Genomic DNA, 19,593 nt, shown 5'->3' with positions numbered 1-19,593 from the left:
AACTTTAGGAGACGGTCCTGGCGCTTGCTGGACTTTCTTGGGCGCCCTGAACCCTTCATCACAACAATTGAACCGCTCTCCTTGAAATTCTTGATGATCCGATAAAGAGTTGATTTAGGTGCAATCTTACTGGCAGCAATATCCTTGCCTGTGAAGCCCTTTTTGTGCAAAGCAATGATGACGGCACGTGTTTCCTTGCAGGTAACCATGGCTGACAGAGGAAGAACAATGATTCCAAACACCACCCTCCTTTTGAAGCTTTCAGTTTGTTATTCCAACTCAATCAGCATGACAGAGTGATCTCCAGCCTTGTCCTCGTCAACACTCACACCTGTGATAACAAGAGAATCACTGACATGATGTTCGCTGGTCCTTTTGTGGCAGGGCTAAAATGCAGTGGAAATGTTTTTTGGGGGATTCAGTTCATTTGCATGGCAAAGAGGGACTTTGCAATTAATTGCAATTCATCTGATCACTCTTCATAACATTCTGGAGTATATACAAATTGCCATCATACAAACTGATGCAGCAGACTTTGTTAAAATTAATATTTTTGTCATTCTCAAAACTTTAGGCCACGACTGTACAGTATATATTTTTTTCACTTTAGTTTATTTAGTAAATATTTTCTTAACTCTATTTCTTGAACTGCATTGTTTGTTAAGGGCTTGTAAGTAAGCATTTCAAGGTGTTGTATTTGGGCGCATGTGACAAATCAAATTTGATTTGTTCAAGTAGGCTATCCATCCCCATTTTTAAAGATCGCCTTACATCCGACTACCAAAGACACGCTCCAGGCCTGCGTAAGCACACAGTGCAATGGAACGGGATAAATGAATTACATCATCATGCTTCTGACCCGATCCTATTTAAAACAAGTTGTTCTGTTTTTATTAGAATTATATAATGCATTTTTTTAGGCCTTATCAAACCCTAGTGGATTTAATCTTAATTATTGACTGTTTGGCATGTCCATGTTCAGACCGCAATTTACAGCAGGTCTAGCCGCTATATCAATGTGAATGTTATAGCCTGTTTAACAATGCATTTCTATATTGAAGCAATGCAATTAGAACAAATGTGAACTGCAAACATTTAACATATTTAGCAAATATGGGGCAGACTATAAAACGAACTAGGTTATAAACTGAATAACATTCAAAGTGAAGTTGATGACAACATAATACATAAAATACCATAAATACACAACTTGAAGCAACCACATATTTAGCCATGGAGCACGATCTGATTGGTCAAGCCTTGACAAAGCCACAACTTATTTATTAATCGAAACCCAGCCCTTTCGCGTCACCGCCAGCTACTGCACCGATAATTCCAGTTGTGAAAATAGCAACAATACTGGACACCCCGAATCTCTAACGCTACTGCCAGCTCTAGAGGGTGCAATCAATTCAAGACTCAAAAAGCTCACTTCAATGAAGTGAGTAGAAAAATGGTCCAATGTAGCAGAACAAATTATTTCCCCCGATGTTCCGACTGAGCTTCTGACTGTCATATTTAAGGCCTGATTAGAAATACAGTACCAGTCAAAAGTTTGGACACACCTACTCATTCCAGGGTTTTTCTTTATTTTTAATATTTTCTACATGGTAGAATAATAGTTAAGACATCAAAACTATGAAATAACACATATGGAATTATGTAGTAACCAAAAAAAGTGTTGAACAAATAAAAATATATTTTATATTTGAGATTCTTCAAAGTAGCTACCCTTTGCCTTGATGACAGCTTTGCACACCCTTGGCATTCTCTCAAGCAGCTTCAGCTTAGTCACCTGGAATGCATTTCAATTAACAGGTATGCCTTGTTAAAAGTTCATTTGTGGAATTTCTTTCCTTCTTAATGCGTTTGAGCCAATCAGTTGTGTTGTGACAAGGTAAGGGTGGTATAGAGAAGATAGCCCTATTTGGTAAAAGACCAAGTCCATATTATGGCAAGAACAGCTCAAAAAAGCAAAGAGAAACAACAGTCCATCAGTATTCTCCTTGGACAAATAGCCCTGACACAGCCTGGAGGTGTGTTTGGTCAATGTCCCGTTGAAAAACAAAATGATAGTCCCACTAAGTGCAACCCAGATGGGATGACGTATCCCTGCAGAATGCTGTGGTAGCCATGCTGTTTAAGAAGACATGAAGGTCAGTCAATCGGGACAATTTCAAGAACTTTTAAAGTTTCTTCAAGTGCAGTCGCAAAAACCATCAAATACTATGATGAAACTGGCTCTCTCATAAGCAGAGGATAAGTTCATTAGTTAATTGCACCTCAGACTGCAGCCCAAATAAATGCTTCACAGAGTTCAAGTAAGGCATCTCAACACCAACTTTTCAGAGGAGACTGCGTGAATCAGGCCTTCATGGTTGAATTTCTGCAAAGAAACCACTACTAAAAGGACACCAATAAGAAGAAGAGACTTGCTTGGGCCAAGAAACACAAGCAATGGACAGATTGTGGAAATCTGTCCTTTGGTCTGATAATTCCAAATTTGGGATGTTTGGTTCCAACCGCTGTCTCTGTGAGATGCAGAGTAGGTGAATGGATGATCTCCGCATGCGTGGTTCCCACCGTGAAGATTGGAGGTGTGATGGTGACAACGTCTGTGATTTATTTAGAATTCAAGGCATATTTAACCAGCATGGCTACCACAGCGATACATCAACCCATCTGGTTTGGGCTTAGTGGGACTATCATTTGTTGTCAACAGGACAATGACCCAACATACCTCCAGTCTGTGTAAGGGCTATTTGACCAAGAAGGAGAGTGATGGATTGCTGCATCAGAAGACCTGGCCTCCACAATCCCCTGTCCTCAACCCAATTGAGATGGTTTGGGATGAGTTGGACCGTAGAGTGAAGGAAAAGCAGCCAAGACTGTTGGAAAAGCATTCCCGATGATGCTGGTTGAGAGAATGCTAAGAGTGTGCAAAGCTGTCATTAAGGCAAAGGGTGGCTACTTTGAATAATCTCAAATATATATATTTTGATTTGTTTAACACTTTTTTGGTTACTACATGATTCCATATGTGTTATTTCATAGTGAAGATGTCAAAACTATTATTCTACAATGAGAAAATAGTCAAGAAACTCTTGAATGAGTAAGTGTGTCCGAACTTTTGACTGGGACTGTATGTTTTTTTCCATAAGGAAAACCTCCATTGACCCTCCATTCATTCTATGCTTACTTGATAACATGCAAGTGCAGACTGCATGGTATGACTGTGGCGGGGAGAAGAAATAATACCAACAGAGCATGAAGATATACTGCAGGTTTTATTTATTTGCACAGGGATTTGTGTGGTCTGGTAGGGTTGACTACGTCAAGGGATAATGGTGCTAATGTGCCATCTTGTATTTGCGATATACACTGAAGAAAAATATCAAACGCAACATGAAACAATTTCAAAAAGATTTTACTGAGTTACAGTTTAAATAAGGAAAGCAGACAATCGGCCTTAATCTATGGATTTCATGACTGGGAATACAGATATGTATTCTGTTGGTCTCAGATACCTTAACAAATAGGTAGGGGCGTTGATCAGAAAACCAGTTAATACTTGGTGTGCAGCGAGGCACATCTCCTTTGCGTAGAGTTGATCAGGCTGTTGCTTGTGGCCTGTGGAATGTTGTCCCACTCAATGGCTGTGCGAAGTTACTGGATATTGGCAGGAACTGGGAAACATTGTCATAAACTGATCCAGAGCATCTCAAACATGCTCAATGGGTGACATATCTGGTGAGCTGCATTTTCAGCTTCCAGGAATTGTGTACAGATCCTTGCGACACGTGGCCGTGCATTATGTTGAAACATGAGGTGATGGCAGACGATGAAAGGCACGACAATGGGTCTCAGGATCTCGTCACGGTATCTCTATGCATTGAAATTGCCATTGATAAAATGCAATTGTGTTCCTTGTCCGTAGCTTATACCTGCCCATACCATAACCCCACCGCCACCATGGGGCACTCTGTTCACAACCGCTCGCCCACACAACGCCATCTGCCCGGTACAGTTGAAACGGGGATGCATCCATGAAGAGCACACTTCTCCAACATGGTAGTGGCCATTGAAGGGGAGCATTTGTCTACTGAAATTGGTTATGACGCCAAACTGCAGTCAGGACAAGACCCTGGTGAGGATGACGAGCACACAGGTGAGCTTCCCTGAGACGGTTTATGGTTGTGCAAACCTACAGTTTCATCAGCTGTCTACTGGTTGGTCTCAGATGATCCCGCAGGTGAAGAAGCTGGATGTGGAGGTCCTGGGCTGACGTGGCTGCACATGGTCTGCGGTTGTGAGTCCGGGTTGGAAGTACTGCCAAATTCTCTAAAACAACATTGTGGCTTGTGGTAGAGAAATTAATATTAAATTATCTGGCAACAGCTCTGGTGGACATTCCTGCAGTCAGTATGCCAATTGCACACTCCCTCAATCTTGAACCATCTGTGGTGACAAAACTGTACATTTTAGAGTGGCCTTTTATTGTCCCTAACACAAGGTACACCTGTATAATGATCATGCTGTTTAATCAGCTCTTGATTTACCACACATATCAGGTAGATGGATCATCTTGGCAAAGGAGAAATGCTCACTAACAGGGATGTAAACAAATGTGTGCACAAAATTTGAGAGAAATAAGCTTTTTGTGCGTATGGAAAATTTCTGGGATCTTTTATTTCAGGTCATGAAACCAACACTATACATGTTGCGTTTATATTTTTGTTCTGTATAAAAGGCCTTCATTCACCATCCAGATTAAACAGTAGAGGGATGGGTGACCAGGTCCACTTCTGATTGCTGTAATGTTTCTAATGTTCACTGCTATGACACATACATCACATCACTTTTTTTTTGTTCATTTAATTTTTAAGTGCAAGTAAAGTGGGGTCTGGAATTATTGGATCCCTTGATAAAGATATGCAAAAAAGACAAAAAATGCAAAAATAAATATTATTTTATACTAATACAATTTCAGAGAAAGATTATTTAAAATAAATTAAATAAATTAAAAAATGATAAAATGTATTAGATCCTGTTTTCAATTCTCCAGCAACCCTCCCCTAGCCAGGACAACGACAAAGCCTTTTTCTAAAATGTTTTATGAGATTGGAGAACACATTCGGAGGGATCTTAGATTATTCCTCCATACTGAATGTTTACAGATGCTTGATATCCTTCATCTGTGCTTATAGACTGTCCTCTTCAATTCAAACCACAGGTTTTCAATGAGGTTCAAAATGTTGATTTTGTGGTCAATTAACCATTTCTTTTTGGATGATTTTTTCATATATGCTTTGGGGTTATTGTTTTGCTGGAAGATTCACCTGCGGAAAAGTTTCAGCCTTCTGGCAGAGGCAACCAGGTTTCTTGGCTAAAATGTCCTGGTACTTGGTAAAGTTAATGACGCCGTTGACCTTAACAAGGGCGTCGGGACTAGTGGAAGCAAAATAGCCGCGTGTCATTTAAAAATACACCACCATATTTTACTCCTGGTCCAGGAGCCCTTGTTAAAAGGTCAATGGCATTACCAAGTACCAAGACAATTTATACACAATATATTTATTTACAATATAGTTCAGCATTTGTATTGTTTATTTTATACAGTCTTCTTTGCTCATCTTTATCAAGGGATCCAATAATTCCGGACCCCACTGTATATGAACTTCATGTATCACTTCTCCGCATTTCTGAAGTATAATTTTCACATCCTTTTAAAGAACAAAACAAAAACTGCATTGCATCAGTCAGACAGTATCATACATACAACACATCCTTGAAAAAAAACATGTTTTTTAATGACAAAATGATGTCTTATGTGCACCAGTAATATATATTTTTCCACCAGTCTAGAAGCAGACCCAGGTGATTTGAGTGTCTTTGCTCAAAGTTCTGCACCACCCATAGCAGTTCTCTGCCATGTCAGGCGATACAGAGTCACAGTTTGTGGCAGCAAAAAAAGGGGTCTGGAGTCCCGTATAAAAAAAGTCTAAACTGAGTGACATTGGGCAGTGTTTCCCATGGCCCACATCAGTATGATAAGGTTTTAGTCAGGGCAATGTCTTGGGTTGTGAGAGGACAACCTCTAGCGTATCCTGTAATGCTTGGACCATACCCATAATGTGGCATCGGGTGGATGAGGTTGGTGACAAAGGTGAACATGATGAATCTTTTTGCGAGCCTTCCAACACTGCACAGTGTCTCTCTCACTTGCTTTACTCACACACAGACAGAGAATCCCAAGTCTGAGAGGTCCAGTAAAAAAAATAAAATCATCCACAGTCTTTTAGCTGCCTTCACAGTTCTACTTGTTTGTAGTCTCCTGTAATTCCATGATTTTGTAAAATGTCCAAAAGGTCCAACACAGCGGGACAAGTTCCTATGTCTTCTCTTCGCGCTCTGTTTTGCGCCGCGTAATGTTCCGAGGTTTGATCTTTAGAGACAGCTCCCACAGGGCCTCCTCTGCCAGGTGGTCGCTGAAGTCATTGAAAAAGGAGACGATGTCGTCGTTGTGTTTCAGATCATAATGCCTGGGAGAGAGGGAAAACACCATCTAAACATTGCAAAGGTGGGAAAAGTCAAAGGAAAATATCATAAAAAAGGGGAGAAAGAAAAGTGCATTGAACATAAAAGCTGTATGACAGCAACGGACAGATTGGCCACCAGACCTGGGCAGAAAATAGTTATATTTTGTAGTTTATTTGAAAATACCAACTTTTCAAATACTTACGGTAGTCAAAAATGGTTTATATAGAGTTTCAACTAAAAGGCAACTATTTTCTTGGATTTTCAAATAAATACAGGTCTCAGAAAACGAAATAATATTTGAAGGTATTTGAATATATAGAAATATATATATATTTATTTGATGGCTGCCAAATATTTGATGAACAACAAAAAACTACAAGTTAGTTGAATTAGTCTAAATATATAAATCATAAGCACATTGTTTGAGGGCTCTTAGATATGAATCTTAATATAGCCTATAGCCCAGAATTAAAATAATCTCAACAATAAGAGTAGATCACCTTTGCAGCTTCAAAATTACTAACAAATATATTTTCATAAAGAGTGATACATAAGTAGCACTTGTTATCAAGTTATAATGCATGTGTAGTAACTCTGATTATAACAATAGCAACATTGTTATTACATAGTACTTTGGACATTTCTTTATAATTGTGGAATAAGTGGAAAAAGGAACAGTTACATTTCCTGTGTACAGAAGAAACAAAAACTCAGCTCATTGCTATGCAATTAAAATGCAATTACCAAAGTATCATGTAACATGATAGTAAAATGTTGCTCCAAAAGTAAGTACAGTTTTATTACACAGGCACAAGAACAGTTTAAATGCTAAGTGTTACTGAGAATGCGAACTGTAACAAAATATGGTTATTAAGTGTCGAAAGGAAACAAAATATAGATGGGAAATCCCTTTAAAGATGGTGTAGTGTGTGTGTGTGTGTGTTTGAAACAAGAACACTTACCCTTAGATGGACAAAGCATCCAACTTGCTGTTTGCAAATGGCTTTAAATTATAAAATGAATTGCTGCTTTCAACCTTTTCAGTGGCGTGTTCAAAGAGTCATGCAGTAGTTGAGCGTCACAACTTATTTATACTTATCTGCATAAAATATAATTGGTCAATTGGTTTGACTTGATTATGTACACATTGGGCAATGGACATTCAGGAGAATGGACATTCAGAAAATGTATTGTGTAGATGAAATATGACTGTCAGATAAACTGGAATACTTTGGAAGATTGTGCCCTCTATTAATTATATTTCTTTCTTCTTAGGGATAGGGGGCAGTATTTTCACATCCTGATGAAAAGCGTGCCCAAAGTAAACTGCCTGTACCTCAGGCCCAGAAGCTAGGATATGCATATAATTGGTAGATTTGGATAGAACACACTAACGTTTCCAAAACCGATAAAATAACGGTTAAATAACTGACTTGGCTGGCAAAACCCAGAAGACAAACCATCCAAGGGGGATTTTTTTTTTAATAGGTCATATTTCCCATTAGTTTTCTATTGAAAACCCTATTTAATAGGAACCTGGTTGCAGTTCCTATGGCTTCCACTAGATGTCAACAGTCTTTAGAAATTGGTTGATGTTTTTCTTTTGAGAAATTAAGAAGTACGGCTGTTCTTTTAGTGTCACTCCAGATGGATTCTACAATTTGGGGATATAAAGACGGACATTATCGAACAAAAGGACCATTTGTGATGTTTCTGGGACATTTTGGTGTGCCAACAGAAGAAGATCTTCAAAGGTAAGGCATTTATTATATTGTTATTTCTGACTTTTGTGTAGCCACCTGCCTGGTTGAAAATTATTCTCATGTGTTTGTATGCGGGGCGCTGTCCTCAGATAATCGCATGGTCTGCTTTCGCCGTAAAGCCTTTTATTTTGATGTATTACACTTATATTTTCATGAATCTTTTGATTTTGGCGCTCTGCAATTTCACTGGATGTTGTCAAATCGATCCCGCTAATGGGATTGGCGCGGGAAGGGATCACTAACAGGTTAACATGCCGTTCCAGATACAGCCCTGTCATTAGTTGAAAGCAGCCAATCCAACAATTTCAGAAAAGTAGTCACTTCCTGAGATCTGTTTTCAAATAGTTTTGAAAAGTCGTCACTTCCTGAGATCTGTATTCAAATAGTTTGAAAATGTAGTACTTTTTTGGGATCTGTATTTAAATAGTTGTAGTCACCTCCAAAGTAAATATTTGTTCCCCTGGAAAAAATAATTACTTTCCACAAGGAATAGTTCAAAATAGAGTTCTCCCAGATCTGTTGGCCACTATATACATACACTTGCTGGAAGCGCCTCATGCTGTCCAGGATATTGAACTGCTGCCAGCGCTTTGAGAAGTTGACCTTCCCGTTGATGAGGTCAGGGTTGCCCAGATGGACAAAGGTTAAGTCCTGGAGGATAAGTCCCCTATGTGTCGTGTGGGAAATAACCAAAACAAGACAAAGTCAGTACAATAAAGATGAGAAATACACAGTAAGCAATACATATCGGAGACGTGCAAATACATTTGTGTCACTTGTGACAACAAAGTGCATACACCTTGCAACCCAGCAGTTTGACTTACAGATATGGTATACATGGTGGCTCCACGTCGGCCAGTGCCGCTCGGTAGGCCCGGAACGACGAGGAGCTGTCTATCAACGTGCAGTATTCCTCTAGGCCCTGTAAACAGAACAGTGACAGCCATGTTAACCTCAAACACAACACATGTAGAGATTTCATCTAAGAGTAAAGTGCTGCGAAGGAAAGATGAACAATTAACCAAAGGTTTCAGAGCAATCTTTGGACATCTATTAGACAACACAGTCTAACTCGCCTCGGAGGTTGTTTTCTGCCATTCCAGTCTTCGGATGGGAGCCGAATCCAAGGCAGATAATATTGCCAAATACGAGTTGAAATTATTTAGCTTCCGTAAGTGCTGCAAGACAGTGAAGGGAAACCACCTTAAAACGCACTTGAGAATGTGTTGCTTTTTTCAACAAACGCTCCCCAATACCACTGTTTGCCCATTCTTAAGTATCCACATTTCAAACAGGTATACCTTCATTATTTTGATGAATTTAAGGAGGAGCTTTTCTCGGTCCTGGGCTTTCTCCTGCAGAATGATTATGGAGCGTACCCTGAGGGAGACACGAAGGAGGAGAGATGCATCAGTTTGTCATCACGTTCTCCAGACCTGGCTGCTTTCCTCTCGGACAGGGCAGAGAAGTGCTGAAGGGACGAAGAGAAGCACTGTGGTGACTAAGTTAAGATTTGGGGCTCAGGCTTACCAGTAGGACATGTTGTTAAAGTGCTCTGTGAATTGTGTGAGGTTAGGACTCTTTTCTTCGTTCTGCTCCTTAGCCCAAAGCAACACCTCAGGGATCTGTGTAGAGGGAGACAGAGTGACACGAATAAGGACTTTTTTTTTAGAGAGGGGCAGCATATGCAGGAGGAGAAGGACATGCTTGGATGAGTTACCTCAATTTTGTAGAAGAGCTCCGCGTCCAGGAGAGTTAGCTGGTCAGCAATCTCGTGACTGCGGAAATCATGCAGGGTCCCCGGTCTAAAGACGACAACGAAAAAAGTGAATATGGCCAGAGTTCGAACTAGACACTGTGATACATTGATGTTCAGAAAGCAACAAAGAATGTTACTGTTGCGGCGCTGAACATTTCTAAATGGCAACTTTCTCGGAAACAATACAAAATGCAAGGTTTCAGAGGTCACAGTATTCTCCTTCGGGCCTACCTGGCAGCGACACCTCGCGCGGCCAGTGGTTTAAGGGAGTTGGTGTAGCGCAGCAGCTTCCTCTGCTCCACCTTGTCCAGGATGTTCTTGCGAAGCACGCGGGCCAGGCTCAGCTCACCGTTACACACCAGCCTGAACACCAGGTCCATCAGCTGCTTCAGGATGTCCTCCGTCATCTCCACCAGACTGACACACACACACACACACACACACAGTTCCAAAGCCGAGGGAATGGAGGGATGAGAGAGGGGTATGAGAGCGGTGGGTGAAGGAGAAAAAAAAGACAGGAAAAAGACATGAGGCGTTTAATTGAAAATGAATCATGACCAGTTAAGCCCCCCCCCCCCTTTTCGCAAAAGGAAATGCGAATAAAAATCAGGACATGAAAAATGGTCTTTGCAGAGTGTATGTTTTTGATAGACAGTTTTCTAGTCAAATGACAGCCCAGGGAACTCACCACAGCTCGTCCACCACACGGACCAGAACGAAGAAAGTGTTTTTGCTGACTCTCTTCTTGAAGGTGTCTGGGCTGTGACTAAATCTGGTGTATGTGTGGAGGGGTTAAGCGAAACAAACAGTCTCCAATCTTACAGTATTCAGTGTTTACGTCTATCGTAAGGATTTTGCTTCCCATTCCCTATTGTCTCAACCAAGCAGGCTTTGTTGAAGGAAGCTCTCTCTGTCCACATTAGTCAAGGGCAAGCCACCAAAAATCTGTTTCTTCTCTACGTAGATCATTTCATGAATATGAACGCTGTGGTTCAAAACATGTCAAAGTTGCACATTTATTTGTGTGTTCATCCTTGCATAAGGTCAAGCAACACGTTACAGGTCCATCACTGATCCAGGTGAACCCTCTAAATGAGAAAATATGTTTTTAAGCATGTACAGTATAAGATGTTTTAGCAGCTGTATTTAGCATAACAAGGGCCATCATTGCTATTGACTGCTAGCTAAACTAAAGACCGCACAACGTTTGCTAGGTAACACAGCTCTCAAAACATTCAAGGTCCTGACAGCTACATAAAGCGCTGTTCTGGCATCGGAGAAAACTCTATTTAGCACCTTTGAACAGCTTCTTATCTCGTATTATTTCGGAATTTCTCCAGTCCAGTACACAAGTTGCTTTCTGCAAGCATGGACAACGGAACATGTGTAACAATTGTAACCAAGCTGTAACATGGCAACCTCAACTAGGGGAAATGACCCAAAATGCGCTATGATTTCAAAAAACTGTACCTTTTATTTATAATATGTAATTAACGTGCAACTTTTACAAGTTTTAACACACAGTGTTCATATTCATAAAATGATCTACGTAATGATGTTGAAACTCGGCAGTTTCGTTTCCTGGGCCACAGAATACTTTTCTCTGAAGCCTTTTTTGGTGGGTGACCCTTGTGAATACATGTGAGATGTGAAGCATGGAAAGGATATCTGTAGTGCAGCTTTTTGATGAGGTCCTCGGGGGTTATAAATGTTCTGTACGTCGTCAGGAAAGCCTCACAGTACAAGACAAGATCTGGAAAAGAAGACCCCACAGGAGATCACTAAATATCCTCTCGTTTGTCAAGAGCTCCCATCTGAGGGAAGGAAAGTCTGGGTCTATTAGGGAAAAAGACGTATTACTGACAGTAACACATTCAACCTCGGATAGGTCATCATAAAATAAACATCAAAAAAACTTACTTGGTTTTATTTGCAAAACATTGGCATACAGAAGCACGACATATAGTGCTGTTGATTCCAGTAATTATGAGGTATTGAAGTAGGAGTGTGGGGAGAGACCCGCCCTACTGAGTGAACACAGACCACATGTACTAGTCTCCTCTGGGGGATGTGTGTGTCTGTCTGTGTGTGTGTGTGTGTTTGTGCGCTACGGAGGTCATACATACACACCTTTGCGATCCGTTTCTGTGGCGTGGACTAATAAAATATCCCCCGATCCGGCTCGGACATCTGGACCGTCGTCGCTCTGGTATCACACGGACAGATGAAAAAGTTGTACGGGGAGAAAGGATTAGCCTAAGCGTTGACTTCGTGATGAGTCCCAGTGTAGCGCTATGAGTGACTATCCTGATTAAACCGTACCGACAATATAGAAAAAATATGTTTTGAAAAGCCAGACTTGTTAGCCGTGAGAGGGTTATCTATAAGGAGATATGCGCTACTAAAGCCGGTCTGACCTTGCCATGCCAACTCTAGCTTTTCGCCGATAATCACATACTTATCTACTGTGAGATTGTAACATTGAGTTAGAGAGGCATGGGGTAGCAGAGGACAGGCTCTCTGTAAGCAGCTTTGGGGTGGAGGCTTATTTAGTATTATGAGTATCCTTCTTGTAGATTCCTATGAAGTATCTCATAGAAAGAGGCCTTCCCTGTGATTATAAACGGATTGAGCTCAAAGAGCCTCGAGGTCAAACGGACTGACCCGCAATAGTAGGAACTAAGAAGCACGTTTACCTCCTGCTTTAGTGTTATCCGGGACATGATCTCCATGTGATCGATGAGGGAAAGTTCATCCGTCTCCTCGCTACTTGGCCCTTCTTCTGAGGACTTTTGCCTTCGGCTGAGAGAGAGAAAAAAAGATTATAGCGAAAAGGGGGAGGGGGTGGAGGGTGATTTAAGATATCGGTTAACAAGGTTCACTTGTTAAATTGTCGAATCCTTCCTATTGTCAATCGAGAGTAGGAACAATGGAGAATGATGAACTAACCGAAGGCACAGTCCGTCATGGCATGGGCACTTACCTGTCATTGCACGTGTCCTCGCACAGTGGGTTCTCTGAGGCAGTGTCCTCCAGTGAGTCATCTATGGCGGATGAGTCCTGACAATGACACACAACGTAGTTAGGACAGGGACAGGTCTCGGACCAAATCCAGCAGCCTAAGTTCATGTTCATTAGGGCACGCAATGGAAAACATTTGGAAATGGTTCTGAAGTGGAAAACTAAAATGTGAGATTCTCATTGGACATTTCTATCCCTGTTTCAGTACATGTTCTTCTGTTTGGTGCCTAATGAACATGACCCCGAGGTCATGTTAAAAGGTGAAAAATGCTTTTTTAGTTAAGGTCGATGTGATTGGACGTTACGCTGTTTAAGCAACTTAGTATTCAGTGAGTTGTTCAGTCAGGTTTGAGTAAAACAGGCAAATGGTAGTTCACACACACTATCATTATCAAATGCTGTATGCATACATGCATAACTCCAGCCTTACTTCTCTAGCGCAAGTGTAACAGTAAATATACAGATAAGAGAAATGGTTTGAATCGTTTTTTTCTCCACCTTTTTTTTTCAGATCGGGGATTATAGAAACACATCAAATGTTTGTTTTTTTGGTGTACTGTAGGCTTACCCTGGCAAGACGTTTTGATAACTGTAAATCTCTCTAGGACAAGGTGACTTTTATCAATATATTCACCTGTATTTACTCCCTAAAAATGAAATGCTAAGAGAGATTGACATGGTTATCAGAACGTCACGCCAGGGTAAGCCTACACGAAACACAGCCCTTATTTTAAGTGTTTCTTAAATTCCCTATCGGAAAAACGAATGGTGGAAAAATAATTGGAACCATTTCCTAGTTTGACTGCTAGGTTTTACGGGTATTATGACCCCTCCACTGTGGGGCTCTATGCAGCGCCTTCAGAAAGCATTCACAGCCCTAGACCTTTTCCAAATTTAGTTGTGTTAAAAAGTGGGATAAAAATGAATTTAAATTGCATTTGTCAATGATCTACACAAAATACTCTAATGTCAAAGTGGAAGATTTTTTTTTTTTACAAATGAAAACACTAATATATCTTTGTTGGATAAGTATTTGACCCCGAGTCAATACATTAGAATAGCTCCATTCTGTTTATTTTTATCCTGAAAAACTCCCCAGTCCTTAACAATTACAAGCATACCCATAACATGATGCAGCCACCTCTAAGCTTGACAATATGGAGTGGTATTCAGTAATGTGTTGTATTGGATTTGCCCTAAACATAACACTTTGTATTCAGGACAAAAAGTGAATTACTTTGCCACATTTTTGCAGTATTCCTTTTAGTGTCTTGTTGTAAACTTGTTGAAGTATTTTATCTTCAATGTTGTTGATCCATCCTCAGTTCTCCTATTACAGCCATTAAACTCTAACTGTTTTAAAGTCACAATTGGCCTCATGGTGAAATCCCTGAGCGGTTTCCTTCCTCTCTGGTAACTGAGTTGGAGTGACGGTCAAATGATACACCATCCAAAGTGTAACTTAACCATGATCAAACGGATATTCAATATATGTTTAATTATTATTTTTTTTAACCCCTCTAACAATAGTTGCCCTTCTTTGCGAGGAATTGGAAAACCTCCCTGGTCTTTGTGCTTGAATCTGTGTTTGAAATCCACTGCTCGACTGAAGGAAATTACAGATAATTGTGTGTGTGGGGTACAGAGATTCAAAATCATGTTAAACACTATTATTGCACACAGTGAGTCCATGCAACTTACACTATATATACAAAAGTATGTGGACACCCCTCAAATTCTGATATTTCAGCCACACTCGTTGCTGACAGGGGTTCATTATCCAGCCCATAGCCATGGAATCTCCATAGACAAACAGTTGCAGTAGAATGGCCTTACTGAAGAGCTCAGTGATAGGATGCCACCTTTACAACAAAGTTCATTCTGCCTTGCTGGAGCTGAGAGCTGTCCCAGTCAACTGTAAGTGCTGTTATTGTGAAGTGGAAACGTCAACAACAGCTCAGCCACAAAATGATAGGCCACACAAGCTCACAGAACGGGACAGCAGAAGCCCGTAGCGCGTAAAAATCATCTGTCCTCAGTTGCAACACAAGCCTAAAATCACCATGCATAATGTCAAGTGTCGGCTGGAGTGGTGTAAAGCTCGCCCCCAATGGACTCTGGAGCAGTGGAGACGCGTTCTTTGGAGGGATGAATCGAATCACATTTCACCATCTGGCAATCCAATGGACGAATCTGTTACCTGCCCGAATGCATAGTGCCAACTGTAGTTTTTTGGAAAGGTTTGATGGTCTGGGGCTGTTTCATGGCTCAGGCTAGACCCCTTAGTTCCAGTGAAGGGAAATCTTAATGCTACAGCATACAGTGACATTCTAGACAATTATGTGCTTCCAACTTTGTGGCAACAGTTTGGGGAAGGCCCTTTCCTGTTTCAGCATGATAATTCCCCCGTGCACAGAGGTCCATACATAAATGGTTTGTCGAGATCGGTGTGGAACTTGACTGACCTGCACAAAGTCCTGACCTCAACCCCATCGAACACCTTTGGGATGAATTAGAACGCAGACTGCGAGCCAGGCCTAATCGCCCAACATCAGTGCCCGACCTCACTAATGCTCTTGTGGCTGAATGGAAACAAGTCCCAGCAGCAATGTTCCAACATCTAGTAGAAAGCCTTCCCAGAAGAGTGGAGGCTGTTATAGGGGGACCAACTCCATATTAACGGCCATGATTTTTGGAATGAGATGTTCGACGGGCAGGTGTCCACATACTTTTGGCCACGTTGTGTCTTATGAGAACATTTTTACTCCGGAACGTATTTAGTCTTGCCATAACAACAAGGGGTTGAATACTTACTGACTCAAGACATTGCAGCTTTTCTTTTTGAATGACTTATTGAATTTCCAAACATTTGGAAAAAACATGATTCCACTCTGACATTATGGGGAATTGCGTTTAGGCCAGTGACGAAATCTGAATTTAATACATTTTAAATTCAAGCTGTAACACAACAAAAATGTGGAAAAAGTCAAGGGGTGTGAATCATTTCTGAAGGCCCTGTACATACACCCATCTCCAGCCCAAAAGCAGATGCTCTAATAGGCCAGTGTTTTTTTTAATGTGGGGAGAACTGAGCGATTAGTCATTTTATTGGATTATATCATCCCTGATAGAAGGCCCGATGGAAGAAGTGAAGCACAGGGACTAAACACAAAGCCATTAATGCTTCCAGTTGAAATGAGTTACTACGATCTGGACCTGACCCAACGGTCGGAGACAACCACCGGTGGCTTTAACGGCCAAATGTCAAGTATGTGAACGTGGTAAAATGTCTCACTGTGACTTGGAGACAAAGCCTCATTCAGACAATGACAGGAGGTGACTTTGGAGTCCTTTGAGGTTATAGTAGTACATGGGGACAGTCCAGTGGCAGGGGGGTTTGGAAAAGGAGGACAACCCATGGTAATGTACAGACAAGTCAGCGAAGCAGGGCATGCCAAGCGGTCGAAGAGACGGTGAACCTTGAGAAGTCAGGTCGAGTTCAAAATGGGGTTAGATTGTGAGGTCCGCTGTCAGTCATGGTGCACTGTGTTTGTGAAAGCACCCCGCTCTCTCCGCTCTCTTCTTTTTCTCATGCCGCCTCTCTCTGCTAAGGCTACGCTACTTACTCGGCGGGAGAGCGGCCCGTCTCCTTTGGCTTGGCTGGATGAGTACAGATTGACGTACTCTCCCTCCCCGACTTCCTCATTAGCGCTTTCACTCTACGGAGGAAAAAGGAGGACAGCAAAGAGAATGACAGATGCCAGGAAAAAGCAAATGTGTAAAAAAAAAAAAAAGTATACTGCGAATGTGAAAGCTGAAAGCAGTAAAGCCGGTTAAAACAAACAAGTAGCTATATCATCTCAAGTGAAACCACTAAGAACCAATTGTTCCAATCACCACAGCATACATAGGCTACAGCCTGTTTTTTTACTTAAGGCTGGGCCTATTTTCAAGGATAAGAACATCACAGTCCTTACATTGAAACAATGTTTAGAACCTACTCCAGACCCCCCCCCCCCCAAAAAATTGAACGCTTCATAGACAATCCCATTGTCAAACACTTGTCACAACACACAGCTAGGGCTCACCAAAGAGGTTTGACGAGTGTCAGAGAAAGAAGAGTCAGTGGGAAGGCAGACTGCAAGAGAGCCACCAGAGCTGTCCAGTGAGCCGTTGGCCACCAGCACAGGGTCAGGGCCGCCAGTGCCCGGGGCAGCTAGGTCCATGCTCTGCGATTGGTGGACAATGGGAGAGTGGGAAGAGACAGATGAGAGGAGATATGGAATGGAAGACAGGCAGAGAGGCGCAAAGTCCTGAGAATAGGACCTGAGAATTGTCTTATGCTGAGTGAGCGAGGGCGAGAAAAGAGGGAAAGAGAAAGAGAGATTAAGTTCAAACCTACTCGAGAGATGTAACATTTTAAAGAGTAAAAATGTGAAGAAAAAAATAAATCATTGAAGTAAGAAGCATTGGCCTTCCTGCCATCAGAAAACAATATGACTGTAGGCTAGATTGTTTATTTGACTGGTTAGTCAGTGGCTAGAATTCCTATTCCAACTCAAGTCTCTTCAAAATTACATTTTCACAAAATGTGCTTGTGGTAATAAGTCTGTTGTAATATCTGTTGAATATCCCATGCATATGGGTTTAATTGCAACAAGGATAAACCGTTCTTCAGCAAGAACAAGTCAATCATCCTCATCATTGCTCCAAAATTACATCATTAGGCAGAAAATAATAGTGAACATACATTTTGATAGGCTTGTATACTTTAATAATCCCGGATGGGGTTCAAGAGCCAGATTTAAAAGGAATGACATCGGTTGATTCAAATAACTGCAATACTCATATTGGTCTGAATCATCTTTGATCTGTATGCTTTGCATGTGCCACATTTCACAAACGCTGGATGAAAAAACACATGTTAAGTGCACCCTTTCTCTCTGACAACGATTGTCATTAGGAGTGTGTAAACATAGAGAGGTCTGGCAGAGAGTGAAGAATGAAAGTTGGTTTGTCAGTGTGTGCGCATGTTGTTGCCCCAGATACTCCCTTATTAGTAGCCGAACACGTTGTGTACAACGGCTAATAAATGAACTCGCTGGATTATTAGTTCTAAAGCCGGAGCGGAGCAGACCAGGGTTCAACTAGTATTGGTTTTTCTGCACTCGATCCAGGTTGCCTGGGAGCAGTGGAGTACACCGCAAGCTGCAAAAAAAATGCCCATCTGGCTCTCCAAGGGGGCACAGAGCCAGATCATGTAGAGAGAGAGTCTCTACACTAAACAGGCTCAATGAGGCTTCCCCTTTCTTTTTTATTTGGCCCCGACTTGCCTGGTTAAATAAAGTTCGAATATAGAAAGTTCTAGAAATAAAAACACTATTTGAAGTCAAGTCTGCTGTAGAGAGTGAGCAGAGAAGCAACTGTAGAGAGACAGACAGGCCCATTGAGGGTCACTCACCATGGGGGTGGTCAGGGAGGACTGGCGGCTCAGGAAGGAGTTAGAGACGGACATGCTGAGCGCAGACCCCACCTCCTCCACCACCGCAGCCTGCGACTGCTGGAGGTGGCAGGAGAGAGAGGATGAGGACGAGGAAGAGGGAGACGCAGAGTGGGAGGCCTGGAAGAGGGGGGGGGGGGTGTCGTGGGGGAAGAAAGTAGAGAGGGAGAGAGCGAGAGAGAGGAGCAGAGATAAAAGTGCAGTGGGAGATGTTAGACAGCGGAAGAAGATGTAGGTTTACGCAGATACTTAAGCACACAATAGAAGCAGCAGGAAAGAAGAGGCTTGATGGACTAAAATAATGTTACAGCAGACAAAGGGTTAAAGTAGAGTCACACTAGTCCTAAGCGTTCTCTAATATTCTACGGTTACCTCAGTATTACGAATCGCTCTGATGGAGAGTGGGCTTTCCAGAAAGACAAAAAGGAATGAGATTTGATGAGTGCAATGGAAAATAAGCAACAACATAAGACGGAATGCAAAATTTGAACACAACGTCGTGGCAAAAGGGAAAACGTAGAAACGTTCTCCATCTCATACATGACAATTGCAGTGAGTTAGGGAGGGAATGGACATTTCAGACTCGAGACCACAATTTTCACACTCGGCTGGGTACTCGACAGCAGTTTAAAATACTTTAGCTCGGATTCCATATCCTATATATTGTGTACATAATTTACAAACGAATTACTGTTGCAGTTCAAGCTATGCCTACATACTGTGCAAAGCAGGTGACTGGCCTAAACGTACGTAACTAGTTACTTTCTCAGCTTTGGACTTTCTGCTCAGGGAAGAAGTCTATTCATTCCAGGAATCAGAAAGTACACCCAGTGGACATGACTTATCAACAGCCAGCTCAGAAACAACTTTTTGATTACATGAAACACAAAACACCCTTTCCTCGCCCTCCCTATAGCTTCAAACCAATCCTTGTTTTCTTTCCCTGATCCAGAGAGAATTCTGCGATGTGACTCGTCTTAATCTGCACCCAATATGTACTCGGATGCAGT

General features: G+C 41.6%; 1 protein-coding gene across 11 annotated transcripts in view; it reads right to left on the bottom strand.

Annotated features, from left to right (window-relative positions):
* Positions 1 to 4,655: 4,655 nt before the first annotated feature.
* The window catches only part of LOC110535740 (rap guanine nucleotide exchange factor 1), a 45,220-nt gene continuing 30,282 nt past the window's right edge, over positions 4,656 to 19,593 (bottom strand). For 2 of the 11 annotated variants that reach the window (XM_021620959.3, XM_090190227.1), the window contains exons 11-26: positions 18,545 to 18,703; positions 17,172 to 17,426; positions 16,710 to 16,802; positions 13,046 to 13,122; positions 12,759 to 12,864; positions 12,193 to 12,268; positions 11,731 to 11,815; positions 10,751 to 10,843; positions 10,294 to 10,479; positions 10,024 to 10,108; positions 9,834 to 9,928; positions 9,605 to 9,683; positions 9,380 to 9,481; positions 9,128 to 9,225; positions 8,842 to 8,970; positions 4,656 to 6,542 (exon numbers count right to left, since the gene is read on the bottom strand). In XM_021620959.3, the coding sequence (XP_021476634.3) occupies positions 6,392 to 6,542; positions 8,842 to 8,970; positions 9,128 to 9,225; positions 9,380 to 9,481; positions 9,605 to 9,683; positions 9,834 to 9,928; positions 10,024 to 10,108; positions 10,294 to 10,479; positions 10,751 to 10,843; positions 11,731 to 11,815; positions 12,193 to 12,268; positions 12,759 to 12,864; positions 13,046 to 13,122; positions 16,710 to 16,802; positions 17,172 to 17,426; positions 18,545 to 18,703 (1,869 nt within the window). In that variant the 3' untranslated portion in view covers positions 4,656 to 6,391. The remainder of the gene's footprint in view (positions 6,543 to 8,841; positions 8,971 to 9,127; positions 9,226 to 9,379; positions 9,482 to 9,604; positions 9,684 to 9,833; positions 9,929 to 10,023; positions 10,109 to 10,293; positions 10,480 to 10,750; positions 10,844 to 11,730; positions 11,816 to 12,192; positions 12,269 to 12,758; positions 12,865 to 13,045; positions 13,123 to 16,709; positions 16,803 to 17,171; positions 17,427 to 18,544; positions 18,704 to 19,593) is intronic. The other 9 variants (XM_021620960.3, XM_090190228.1, XM_021620961.3 and 6 more) reach the window with 6 other exon arrangements.

Source organism: Oncorhynchus mykiss, chromosome 11, assembly GCF_057628025.1.
Source record: "Oncorhynchus mykiss isolate SJ-2025 chromosome 11, ASM5762802v1, whole genome shotgun sequence".
Classification (NCBI taxonomy): Eukaryota; Metazoa; Chordata; class Actinopteri; order Salmoniformes; family Salmonidae; genus Oncorhynchus; species Oncorhynchus mykiss.
Note: the sequence above shows the minus strand (reverse complement) of the source record. Positions and strands in the feature narration are given on the sequence as shown.